At 41.9% G+C, this 14200-nt stretch overlaps 1 protein-coding gene across 1 annotated transcript in view; it reads right to left on the bottom strand.

Moving 5' to 3' along the window:
- The window catches only part of LOC136877244 (facilitated trehalose transporter Tret1), a 57063-nt gene extending 45352 nt beyond the window's left edge, over positions 1-11711 (bottom strand). The window contains exons 1-3 of the mRNA XM_067151105.2: positions 11607-11711; positions 3972-4012; positions 3729-3848 (exon numbers count right to left, since the gene is read on the bottom strand). Coding sequence (XP_067007206.1) covers positions 3729-3848; position 3972 — 121 coding nt within the window. The 5' untranslated portion in view covers positions 3973-4012; positions 11607-11711. The remainder of the gene's footprint in view (positions 1-3728; positions 3849-3971; positions 4013-11606) is intronic.
- Between the last annotated feature and the right edge of the window lie 2489 nt (positions 11712-14200).

Below are 14200 nucleotides of genomic sequence, written 5' to 3'. Positions count from 1 at the left end.
ATTTGAACCAGGCCTGCATGGAGGTCACAACCCATTATTTATTTATCTGTTTATCAATATTATCATCTGAGTATAAAAGTAAATCTACTGCATAAACGTTTTTTGCTAGTGGCTTTACGTCGCACCGACACAGATAGGTCTTATGGCGACGATGGGATAGGAAAGGCCTAGGAGTTGAAAGGAGCGGCCGTGACCTTATTTAAGGTACAGTCCCAGCATTTGCCTGGTGTGAAAATGGGAAAGCACGGAAAACCATCTTCAGGGCTGCCGACAGTGGGATTCGAACCCACTATGTCCCGGATGCAAGCTAACAGCCTCGTGCCTCTAGACGCACGGCCAACTCGCCCGGTGCTGCATAAACTAGCGGGCAGCAACTCGGGTGCTGATGCAAACACTCTTCGCACTGTTTCATTTTCCCTAGCATACTCGGTTGGTGAGTACTGCGTTCCTGTGTGGGAAACAGCGTACAGTCGAGCAAGATTGACGTACAACCCAATGAAAGCGTGAGAGTTGTTACTGGTACAGCGAGGTCCACTCCCACTCAGTAGCTGCCTGTTTTAGCAAACATTGCTCCTCCAGATCTGAGGAGAAAAGCAGCGAAAGTACGGTTGCTCAAGAAGACCTTAGCACACAGGAACTCTCCCTTGTTCAACGCCTTACGAAATCCACCTGTGATGAGGTTAAAATCCCGGAATCCACTCTGGACTGATCTACACTCCTATGAAAAATACAGTGTAACAGCAGAATGGAGACTGCGAGGGAACAATGTCCATCCACCAACACCTTTCTGATTGAAGATCCAACAAAGAAAGTGTCAAATTTCGATCTTCAGCGACATGAGTGGTCAACCGTTTCAGAGGACGGTTTATGGGCTCTTCATGAATTGACACCAAGTGCAGTGGACTGGTTGTCGAAGCTGGACATTCTAGTTTAATTATTTCTCTATTTTAACTTATATTATGTTCATTGTATATTTTTTCATATTATGCGTGTAAATGCCGTATAACAACAACAAAAACAACAACAACAACAACAACGACAATAATAATAATAATAATAATAATAATAATAATAATAATAATAATAATAATAATAATAATAATAATAATCATAGTAATTTTCTGAAGTGGTCCTTGCTGTTGGTAATTTGGATTTATCGCTGAACTATCTTCTTAAATTTATTTTCCACAATTGTAGTATAATTTACACGAAATTGTAAGAGTTGTTTAGTATGATTATTAAGAAAATGTAAACATTTTACCTAACTGCAGAAAGTTCAGAGGCCCCCGGTTTCGATTCAAGGCCGGGCCGAAGATTTTTAACTTTATATATTTAGACATGATACTGTATAGGCTTTTGGGCTTATGCCGTGTCAAGAAAATTAGGTGAAATTCCTTACGTTTCGCAGAGAACTGTGCTCTGCGTCATCAGAAGAAAATCTCGACTGTCTTCTTCTTCTTAAACAATGACTATTTGAAATTTAGACGTCATATTAAAAGTGGAAATGGTACGTTCATTCATCACCAGATGGCTCCCGGACGTGGCACAACACTAGCGTTCGAAGCGGATGCTGACCGAACCATCTGATTCAGTCTAAGAGGGTCACATAACATGTGTACGTAACATATGACATTGACAGGTGTATGACATAGACATAAGCCTGGAATGAAACATCTGGTGATGAGGAACGTACGAATTTAGAAAACACCGAGACGAAATAACAATAGTGAAAGGACAGGGAAGGGAACTACCTACGTAAATCCTTAATGGATGGCAACCAGGTATTACTTAATTGATAGCCAGTGTTCCTGCTGAAATTGTTGGGATTTCTATATATTTCCACAGCTTCCCGTATAATCCTGGACCTGTAGTGTCTAGTGTGGGTAAGAGCTCGAGCATCTTTGAACATGACATTATGACTCAACGATAGGGCGTGCTCAGCTATTGCCGATTCGTCTGGTTGGTTGAGACGAATATTACGTTCATGTTCCCTGATACGGGTACCAATGGAGTGGAATGTTTGGCCGATGTATACCTTACCGCAAGTACAGGGAATTTTCGTATACCCCAGGTTGTAAAAGTAGGGACAATTTGTCCTTGGTGTTACTCAGACTGTGAGCAATTTTAGTGACGGTGCCAAACACGGTTTTTATATTGTGTTTGCGGAGGACCTTGGCAATTAGATCTGTGGTGTTGTGAATGTAAGGGAAGTAGGCAGTTCCCTTCACTTCTTCCTCCTGAGAGCTTTGCTTGGTCATTTCTCTGGGGTGCAGGGGACTTGGGTGTTTGTATTCGTCCAACACATTCTTCATATTCACAAAATACATCATATCACACTGGCAATCACCACAGAAACATGCAATAATGATAATAATAGTACATCCATCTACAGGCGATTGGCATCAAGTACGACATCCGGCCATAAAACAGGGTTAGATTGACAATTTTGACACGGTTCGCAACACCAGCAATGACAGTGACAGAAGAAGAGAGAAAATACTTTCAAAATTGAAGTAGGCTGTCTTCTTGAAACAATTTGGTCAGTTTTGAGGAACAGCCATTTTTTATTTATCTTTTAAAAAAGAAGCAACTGAATTACCACAGAATGAAATGTTTCCTTCGTAAAAGAACTTCATCACAATGATTTATGTTTATAAATGTATGTACATTTTTAAATATTTAAGAAAATGATGTTAATACACAGCCTCTTTTAAGTGACAGTTATTCGAAAGTATATTTTTACAGAATTTTAAATGTTCCCTGTGCAGCAGTTATAATTTGACAGCGTTGGAAGTTTGCACACATGTAATTGTTTATGTTTATAAATATTTATACATTTATAAATATTTGAGAATTATTTTGGTTGACGCCTCTGTGGTGCAGTGGTTAGCGGGATTAACTGCCACCCCCAGAGGCCTCCTCCCGAGGCCCTGGTTCGATTCCCGGCTCTGACATGAAATTTGAAAAGTTGTACGAGGGCTGGAACGGGGTCCACTCAGACTCGAGAGGTCAACTGAGTAGAGGAGGGTTCGATTCCTACCTCAGCCAATCTCGAAGTGGTTTTCCGTGGTTTCCCACTTGTCCTCCAGCCAAATGCCGGCCGGTATGGTACCTAACATAAGGCCACGTATGCTTCCTTCCCTCGTCCTTGTCTATCCGTTCCAATCTTCCCATTCCCCACAAGGCCCCTGTTCGGCATAGCAGGTGAGGCCACCCGGTCGAGGTACTGGTCCTCCTCCCCAGTTGTATTCCCTGACCGAAATTATCACGCTCCAGGACACTGCCGTTGAGGCGTTAGAGGTGGGATCCCTCGCTCCGTCCGAGGGAAAAACCAACCCTGTGGGGGTAAACAGATTAAGAAAGAAAGAAATAAAGATTTCTATAGAATCTGATGATGTTCTTTTGAGGACGAAACATGCCCTTTTATTTTGATTAATTTGTTTCTTTTTCATGTATAATATATGTTTTCGTTTTTCAGGCACTTTACAAATTTATTTAGTATTCAAAATTAGTTTCAGACGACAGAAGAACCCGACAATTATAGATCAAGCGAATCAAAAGTGGAAAGGAATGTTTTCAGATAACACGAAACATTTTTGGAGTGACACCGCACCGCTTTAATTACGTACATTTTGTAGCGATTTAGTCTCCCTTGAGTTTTTGGCTGAGAGTAGCTCACTCTGTTTTCAACTAATGTTTGGAGAAATAGTGACTGACGAATTACTTACCCAAGATCGCTGCGGTGTACTGGGGTAATTTCCTTCCTCGACTGGTGGGGTCGCTGAGGGTGAGCGCCGTCCGACTGTTCTGCTCTGCCAGCACGCGAGGTGGGATCTTTGCTCCAGACACTGCAACGTCGATGAATATTACCTTAAAACCCTATAGCCTCCTTACTACTGGGTAGATCATGCAAATTCAATTACGGTCAGAGTTGTTAGTCTAGTGTCTTTTTATGTTAATAAATAACTTACTTGTTTCTCTGCTATGTCGTACGAATCTTGTAGGCAAAGTTCTGAAAGAAGAAACACATCATTACTAATCTGTGTGATAATTCATGTAAGAAACATGTTCTAATAATAATAATAATAATAATAATAATAATAATAATAATAATAATAATAATATTATTATTTGTTTTACGACCCACTAACTACTCTTTTACGGTTTTCGGAGACGTCGAGGTGCCGGAATTTAGTCTCGCAGGAGTTCTCTTACGTGCCAGTAAATCTACCGACACGAGGCTGACGTATTTGAGCACCTTCAAATACCAGCGGACTGAGCCAGGATCGAACCTGCCAAGTTGGGGTCAGAAGGCCAGCGCCTTAACCGTCTGAGCTACTCAGCCCGGCCGAAACATGTTCTTGGAACAGTGAGAGTGATTGGCAAAGTATTCGGCTACTTGGAACATGCACTCAATGAAACGTGGTGCCTTGATAAACTGTGGAGAAAGGTGCGCATGCATTCACAAAATTGAAAAGTATTGTAATATGCACGTCTCATGTAACCGAGCGAGTTGACCGTGCGGTTAGGGGCGCCCAGCTGTGAGTTTGCATTCGGGAGATAGTGAGTTCGAACCCCACTGTCCGCAGTCCTTAAGATGGTTCTGCGTGGTTTCTCGTTTTCACACCAGCAAATGCTGGGACTGTCCTTCAATTAAGGCCACGGCCACTTCTTTCCCAATTCTAGCCCTTTCGTATCCCATCGTCGCCATAAGAACTACCTGTGCCGGTGCGACGTAAAGAAAATTGTAAAAAAACAAATAAACAAAAATCAGAATTAAAAAAGAACCACTACGGACCACATATCAATGAATAGAAATACTTCTTCTTCTTCTTCTTCTTCTGCTTCTTAATCTGTTTATCCTCCAGGGTCGGTTTTTCCCTCGGACTAAGCGAGGGATCCCACCTCTACCGCCTCAAGGGCAGTGTCCTGGAGTTTCAGACTTTGGGTCGGGGGATACAACTGGGGAGAATGACCAGTACCTCGCCCAGGCGGCCTCACTTGCTATACTGAACAGGGGCCTTGTGGAGGGATGGGGCGATTGGATGGGAGAGGCAAGGAAGAGGGAAGGAAGCGGCCGTGGCCTTAAGTTAGGTACCATCCCGGCATTTGCCTGGAGGAGAAGTGGGAAACCACGGAAAACCACTTCCAGGGTGGCTGAGGTGGGAATCGAACCCACCTCTACTCAGTTGACCTCCAGAGGCTGAGTGGACCCCGTTCCAGCCCTCGTACCACTTTTCAAATTTCGTGGCAGAGCCGGGGAACAGAAACACTACCAGCTAGAAAATATACAAGATATGAAAGGCGACAATAAAAAATGATCAAATATTAAAACATAACATGATACTAAATTAGAGTCATTATTGAGCTTCATCATTATGTAGCTGGCCCTGTGGTGTAGGGGTAGCTTGCCTGACTCTTACTCGGAGGCCCCGGGTTCGATTTCCGGCCAGGTCAGGGATTTCTACCTGCATCTGAAGGCTGGTTCGTGGTCCACTCAGCGTACGTGATTACAATTGAAGAGTTATCTGACGCTGAGATAGCGGCCCCAGTCTAGAAAGCCAAGAATAACGATCGATAGGGTCCGTCGTGCTGACCACACGACACCTCGTAATCTGCAGGTCTTCGGACTGAGTAGCGGTCGCCTGGTAGGGCATTGCCCTTCGGGGCTGTTGCGCCATACGGTTTGGTTTTGTAAGTCATTATGTCTTAGACTCCATGCTTTAGCATACTTTTGAGTCATAATCTTGAGCTGTGTACATGCATGGTCATGAAACCTCGCTTTGATTTTGGCAAGATACTTAAGAAACTGATGATTTTCTGTTTATTTATTTTCAACTGAAATATTTCCAATGTTTAACATTTTACTGTATTTACTGTGCAGGTAAATGATCAATTCTGGAGCCTCTCACTTTCAGCTTTGGTTGACAGAGACAGGAGAGACGAGACTTGGTTCAACCTTAAAACGTTAGTTATAGATGCTTAGAGAAGCGAAGCACATTAAAAAAGGAGATGTATATTAGTCAAGCACAGCAATCCTTGACCTTTAACATGATATTTGAAAATGTGCCACATCTGTATGACATAGGCTGTATGAGCAGACGAATGAAAGAATGTCTGATGAAGAAATCAGAGTTTGTTTCTCAGTTCTTACCTAACATAATCTTAAATACTCGAGCATATCGTCGCTGCCGGGACAAAACATCTTATGTGAAATATTTTAGCTTAGAACTTTGGCCAGTAAGGTTCTGTAATCTAAGGTGCAATATTGTTTGAATATTGTCAAGGCACTCTCGCTCTTCATAATGTATGTGCTGCGGGTCAGTATATCTCCAAAAATATTATCACATAGGAGGTTTAGTCCCGGCAACGACGATATGTTAAAGTCGTATGGCCTCAGCCATCAGGTGCGAGACTTTAAATTTGACGTCTCTTAGGCTCCCTCCATATCATTTTCGACGTTCCCCTTTACTTTTCCAGAATGTAGAGAAGCTAGAACTCCGTAAGGCAAGATATTATTTCCTGTAAATATAATATGTGCCGCTAGAGTTCCTTTTGCTGGCGAGATGTAGTGTTTACAGTGCACTATGTCTTCTGGTATGGGCTATATCAAATTTGTTACTTTCATTGACCTGTCTCAGTCTCATCCTTGGCTTTGACAATATGAAAGTGACTGAGGTATGAGTGATGCTAGTAATACCATTCCTTATGCAGCCAGTCCCTGTTATGAATGGTGTGAAAATATCGCTCATAGGGTCGGTTGGTGCATGTATTTCAGTGGGCTTGGCAGACTGATATGTAATAACAACAACAACAACAACAACAACAACAACAACAACAACAACGGCTGGCTCGGTGAGGAAAGCAACGGGAAACTATCTCACTCCTCATTTCTCTTGTACGCCTCTTCAGTGACGCCTAGGCTATTTATGACAGCAGTTGGTGGAGCTGCAGAGGATCAAACCAGCCTTCGGGCTGAATACCCAACATACATACAGAGTTCTTATATATGTCGACATCATATGACATTGAGTGCCGAATTGAATTTCCTCCATCCTTCAAATATCCAGCTAACTCATCTGGATTTGAATCAATTGTCTTATGATTCAGTGGCCGGCCACTGATCCATATAGGGAGACAATATAGGTTATTCAAACATGGTACACACTAATTTCGATATTAATATATCATTCATCAGCCGTTAAGCCCGTCGCTGGGAGCCTTGAAGATCGTTTTCCGTGCTTTCTCATTTTCACACTAGGCAAATTCTAGGGCTGTGCCTCAGTTAAGGCTACGGTCACTTCCATTCCCGCTCCTAGCCCTCTCCTACCCTATTGTTGCCATAAGACCTATCTGTGCCAGTGTGACGTAAAAAAGCCGCTAAGCGATCGACAGCCTAAACTGTTAGTTCGGAACCCACTGCTGATTGTTCTACACTTAACACTTCTTCGGTACCTACTATATGTACCGAACACGACCTCTTACCTAAAATCAGGGCTGATCTATTGAGAAGAATTGCATCAAACTGAATATTAGCAGCATTTGTCACAAAGGCTGATGAAGCGAAAAATGTTATGTGCAGATTCATTTTTGAAACACTTATTTTTGAATAAATTATAAGGGAACACATTCACTTCACCGTTGATCTCGTCTGGTAATAATATAATCGTCGCCTACATTGTCTCAGAGTAGGCAACCCAATCTACGACTCTGTTAGTACTCGGCCTTTATTGCGCTTATGTAACCTGTCTTCATGAGCTGTCGGTTGTAGTGTCCATATAGTAGACTGAGAGTAGGAAGAAAGGAATGCATCGACATGAATCGACATTGAAAGCAACTTATAGTCGACGGTAGAGTATTAAATCACCTGTCTCTCGAGTCACTCTTCAACCTACCGCGAAACCTTAGTCAGTTTAAAAGTAATTGCATATTCGGGAGATGGTGGGTTCGAACCCGACTGTCGGCAACCCTGAAGTTGGTTTTCCGTGATTTCTCATGTTTAAACCAGGAAAATGCTGGGGCTGTACCTTAATTAAGGCCACGGTTGCTTCCTTCCCACTCCTACCCCTTTCCCACCCCATCGTTGCCATGAGACCTATCTGTGTCGGTGCGAAGTAAAATAAATTGTAAAAAGAAAGTAATTGTATTGGCTTTATGTGCATTATACGGAAAAACAAGCAGTACTGCAGGGCGCAAGAATATTGCGACTGTAACGACAACGGATGCAGCAAGAAGGAGCTACAGCCCATCCGCGAGGGAGTCACCTGTCCTTCTGCAATAATTTGGAGATCGCTTATATTCTCGTGGAACGGAACGGATTCCCCATACCCTTCCCACTTCTTGAATCTCACGAATCGGTTATCCGATCAGATGACCCACCTAGGTATGTAATAATAATAATAATAATATAATATAATATAATATAATATAATATAATATAATATTGTCCGACTCGTTGGCTGAATGGTCAGCGTTCTGGCCTTCGGTTCTGAGGGTCCCGGGTTCGATTCCCGGTCGGGTCGGGGATTTTAATCGCTTCTGATTAATTCTTCTGGCTCGGGGACTGGGTGTATATGTCCGTCCCAACACTCTCCTCATCATATTCAGACAACACACTACACTACCAACCACCACAGAAACACGCAATAGTGCTTACATCCCTCCATAGAGGGTTGGCGTCAGGAAGGGCATCCGGCCGTAAAAACAGGGCCAAATCCACGTGCGACGCAGTTCGCACCCGCGACCCCACAGGTGTGGGAAAAGCGGCAGGAAAAGAAGAAAGAATAATATAATATATTATTATTATTATTATTATTATTATTATTATTATTATTATTATTATTGTATCATGGTTTTCGGAGATGCTGAGATGCCAAGATTTAGTGCCGCAGGAGTTATTTTACCCGCTAGTAAATCTACCTACGCGAAGATGACGTATTTGAGCAAGTTTAAATACCACCGGTCTGAGCCAAGATCAAACCTGTCGAGTTGGGGGGTCAGAAGCCCAACGCTCTACTGTCTGAGCCACTCAGCCCGGTAGAGTATACTTGTTATTCTCCTCAGTAAGTTTTCATTCCAACCTATAAATGCCCAACATTCGCGATTTACTGTGGTTATAAACAGTATGTGAGATGTTACGTGGCACATTTTGAACACATGCTGTACTGACGCAGTACTGGCAAGTGGCCGTCGTCACTTTGATATTCAGAACTTGTTCGTAATGTCAAGGTTGTTTGTTTTGCGGCCTACTGTACTTACGATAATAATATTATTAATAATAATAATAATAATACTTCCGGTCGTGAAAACCAACCAATACGACTGAGGATGGCATGCCACGTGTTACTCCAATATCTGCAGACTATCCTTCTACGCAGCAGTCATCATTAGAAACCGAGGACCTTAATGGGCTATATTTTGAGTAATTTTGACATTTTTGACATAAAAAGTTGAGACACCTCGAAGAGGAAGTATACTTATTGATGCTATGTCAGTAGAATATATCAGGAGTTCATAGTTTGTGTGTATTGTGTGGCAACTATTAGGTCACAAATTATTCTGAAATGCCTTCTACTTACATACTTCAGTTCCTCCAATCCTTCTTCCTATCTGACACTCTCGAAGTCACTCTTGTTCCTTAATGAACTCGACAATATTCGGTCTACTCTGCCTAGGAATCTCATATTTTCCACGTTCCGTGGCCCTTGCTTTGCTTCAGTAGATACCCTCATCCTTCGAACTCAACTTAGGACAATAAATGCTTCGAAAGACTGATACTTTCGATGTTAAACCTTGGTTACAACTGACGTTTGAAGAATAAAAGCAGAATTATTTATCGACTGTCGGCAGGCCTGAAAATCACTCTCCGTGGTTTTCCATCCACCTTAATTGACAACACGGTCACTTTCTTCCTAATCTTAACCCGTGACCTATCTCATAATCGCTATAAGACCTGCCTGTGTTTCTGCGAAACAAATATATATATATATTAAAAATTGTCCGTTGTTAAAACGGATGTTTGAGAAAGAAAAGAAGAATTATTTATCCACCGTCGGTAGCCCTGAATATGGTTTTGTGTGCGTTCTCACGTCCTATCATACCATCGCCGTAAGACCTCTCTGTGACGGCGTATCGTAAAGAAAATGTATATGAAACAATATTTATTGACAACGAGCAGGTCTGATACACTCCTACGATGTACGTGTCACTTCTGGACACAAATATATTTTTCTTCATTCAGTAGGTATGACTTAGAGACTGCCTAGCCGAGTCAGTAAGGGAGTGCATAATTCATCCGAGAGGTAACATGGTCTATTCAGTATCGGGAAGTCGAAAAAATTAGAAACGATATTTGCACTGTCGCCGGCACCAAATTAATATGAGTACCAGGTTAATTCTGGGTAGCAAAGGCGGCTGGGTGTAGAGTTAAACACCCTTTCCCACTAAGTACCGAGTTTACGGATAGTGGAAGCCTTGACCTTCCGTTCCTCCAAGAGACTTCATGGCCTTTTGACGTTGTTATTTGAGTCCTTAGTCCATAGACTAGTTTGATGCAGTTCTCCAAGCCACCCGTTCGTCTCACAGTTCACAGTTGCACGCCCCTAACCGCACGGCCAGCTCGCTCTCTAAACTACTACATCCTATAGCTGCTCTAATCTGCTTGTCATATTCATACCTTGGTCAACCCCTATATTTCTTACCGCCTACACTTCCTTAAAAATCAACTGAACAAGTTCTGGGTGTCTTAAGATGTGTCCTATCATTCTATCTCTTCTTCTTGTCAAATTTCGCTAAATCGATCTCCTCTCACCAATTCGATTCAGTATCTCTTCATTCGTTATTCGATCTATCCAACTCACCTTCAGCATTCTATGGTAATGCCAGATTTCAAAAGCTTACGTTCTCTTTCTTTGTGAGCTAGTCATCATCCATATTTCGCTTCCATACGAGAATCATCAAAAACATCTTTCTAATTCTTATATCAATGTTCCAAATGAGCAGATTTCTTTTTTGCTTGTGCTTGTCTGCATTTTGTACCCTCTTTACTGACATCGTCAGTTATTATACACTCTAAGTAATAATATCCATCTAGCCTACTTCCTGAATGAAAAACTACAACCTGTTTTCCAGTCAATGACCGGATCTTGCGGCGAGGATAGGAAGTGTGCCGGCTGCCGAAGCCTGTCGAACTCCTCTGGGGCAATGATTAATGATTGATTAATGGAATGGAATGATAGTGGAGAGTGTTGCTGAAATGAAAGATGACAGAGAAAACCGGAGTACCCGGTACCTGTCCTGCCTCCGCTTTGTCCAGCACAAATCTCACATGGAGTGACCGGGATTTGAACGACGGAACCCAGCGGTGAGAGGCCGACGCGAGCCATGGAGACTCTCCCATCCCATAGTTATAATTTAATGTGGATATAATGTATGTTAGGTATTAATTTCGCAGTCATGGAGAAGTGAAGTCTGCTCAGCACTCAAGATGAGGTAGGAAATGTTTTTTTTCCGTTCAGGTGGTAGCGATGCACACCTCCCGTTCCTCCTTAGCACGTGTGTTTACATTAACGAAGACGTACATTACGCGGGTGTAAAGTTTCTCTTACCTGTGACAGTGCTGATCCAAGTTGCTTGTCCGACTACAAGATCGTTTCTAACTGTCCTACTGCTCTCGGCTCGGCTATAATCAGCTGACCTCTCCGTTACTTCTTATTTCCGTGACAACTCTTTTATCAGTCGGATGATTTTTTCCCCCCACTATCTTGGAGGGACGGACTAGAGTTCAGAGCGGTCATCTATGCTGGCAACTCGTGTCTTAGACTGGTCTGCCTTGAATGCAAGGGATTTACACACGTTACTTAGACACTCTCGTCTTCGTCTTCATCATTTGTTTATTTACCTCATAGCTTCCTCTGATGCCTTTGCTGGCAGGACCTAGTGTTTACAGTGCACTATGTCTTCTGGTATGGGCTAGAGCAATTTTGTTACTTTCATTGATCTGTCTCTGTCTTATCCTTGGCTTTGACAATATGAAAGTGACTGAGGTGTGAGTGATGCTAGTAATGCCATTCCTTCTGCAGCCAGTCCCTGCTATGAATGGTGTGAAAATGTTGCTCGTAGGGTCGGTTGGTTCATGCATTTCAGTGGGCATGGCAGACTAATATGTAATTGAAACTCTGGCTCGGTGAAGAAGCAACGGGAAACTACCTCACTCCTCATTTCCCTAGTACGCCTCTTCAGTAATGCCTAGGCAGCTGATGGCAGAGCTGTTGAGGATCCAACCAGCCTTAGAGATGAAAACAACATACATACAGCTTCCTCTGTGGGTCAATGGTTGAGTGTCGGCCTCCGGATCCTTAGGTCGCGGGTTCATATCGGGAGAGGTACCGGTAGTCGTACATTTGAGGGCGGAGAAAAGTACATTCGACACACCATGACGTTCGATGTCAGCATACGAAATATTTCTAGTGGCACGTTGGGTGTTTACCCTACAAAATTAATTAAATCTCAGACAAAGATTCCCAAAGAGATGTCTACTTTATCATCCGGTAGCGTAAAATGGAAATACTCTTAGGCAGCTAGATGGGGTCAAATTAGAACATCTGCACGCGGTAACTAAGACCATACGCTTATTATTATTATTATTATTATTATTATTATTATTATTATTATTATTATTATTATTATTATTATTATTATTATTATTTAATATGAGATTGAAGAAGATCTGGAGACATTTTTGAATGGTATGGACAGGGTCTTGGGGAAGGAGTACAAGACGAAAGTACATAAATAGGTCGAAAACAAAATTAATGGCGTGCGTTCGAACGAAATCAGATTATGCAGGAAATATTGGATTAGGACATGAAGCTTAAAAGAAGTAGATGAATATTGTTATTTAATTAGTAAAATAACTAACGATGACGAGATTAAGGAGGACACCAAATGCAGACTAGCACAAGGAAGGAAGGCCTTTCTTAAGAAAATAAATTTTCTCATTTCGAACATTATTGAAAATGAAATACTACGACCGCTTTTCCAGTTAATGGCCGGGTCAGGGATGGAATGAATGAAGCCCTCGTTTTGCGGCGAGGATAGGAATTGTGCCGGTTGTCGAGGCCTGTAGCAGTCTTCTGGAGGCAATGATTAATGACTGTCATATGAAATGATAGTGGGGAGTGTTGCTGGAATGAAAGATGACAGGAAAAAACGGAGTACCCGGAGAAAAACCTGTCCCGCCTCCTCTTTGTCCAGCACAAATCTCACATGGAGTGACCGAGATTTGAACTACGGAACCCAGCGGTGAGAGGCCGACGCACTGCCGTCTGAGCCACGGAGGCGCATTTCGAACATTGTTATAAGAATTAAAAAGATGTTTTTGAAGAATTTCGTATTTAGCGTGGCATTGTACGTATGCCAGTGAAACATGAACGATAACTAGCTCAGAAAGAAAGAGAATGGAATATTTTGAAATGTGGTGTTACAGAAGAATGCTGAAGGTGAGATGAATAGATCGAATCACGAATGAAGACATACCGAATCGAATTGGTGAGAGGAGATCGATTTCTTAAAATATGACGAGAAGATGATTGAATGATAGGACACACCTTAAGACACCCACGACATGTTCAGTTGATTTTTGAGGGAAGTGTACGTGGCATGAACAGTAGGAGCAGACCATGCTATGAATATGACGAGCAGAATAGAGCAGATGTAGGGATGTAGCAGCCACTGTACGTAGACATGAAAAGATTAGTAAAGGATATTGTGACATGGAGAGCTGCATCAAATCAGTCTATGGACTGATGATTCAGACATTATTATTATTATTATTATTATTATTATTATTATTATTATTATTATTATTATTATTATTATTATTATTATTATTATTATTATTATTATTATTATTATTATTATTATTATTTCACATCGTAATGCCCAACTGAGGGGCACGCTTGTACTTATTTAGCTAATGATTTTGCATTCTTCTCTTCCTAAAATCTCTTCATCCTCTCATTGAAATTCTTCTTAAGTTCATCTGTCCAGGTTTTATTAGTTCTAGATTTTGGCTCCGCGAAGCAATGATTATTAATCAGTGTTCTGAAAGCGGATCGGTCCTCGCAGTTTCCTGGTTGATGTTGATTTGCTGAAGATCTAATTCTATTTCATTTAGCCAGTAATTCTTGACGTTCAGTGT

The sequence above is a fragment of the Anabrus simplex genome, chromosome 7 (genome assembly GCF_040414725.1).
Source record: "Anabrus simplex isolate iqAnaSimp1 chromosome 7, ASM4041472v1, whole genome shotgun sequence".
Classification (NCBI taxonomy): Eukaryota; Metazoa; Arthropoda; class Insecta; order Orthoptera; family Tettigoniidae; genus Anabrus; species Anabrus simplex.
The sequence above is the reverse complement of the archived record's forward strand: the minus strand, read 5'-3'. Positions and strand labels throughout refer to the sequence as shown.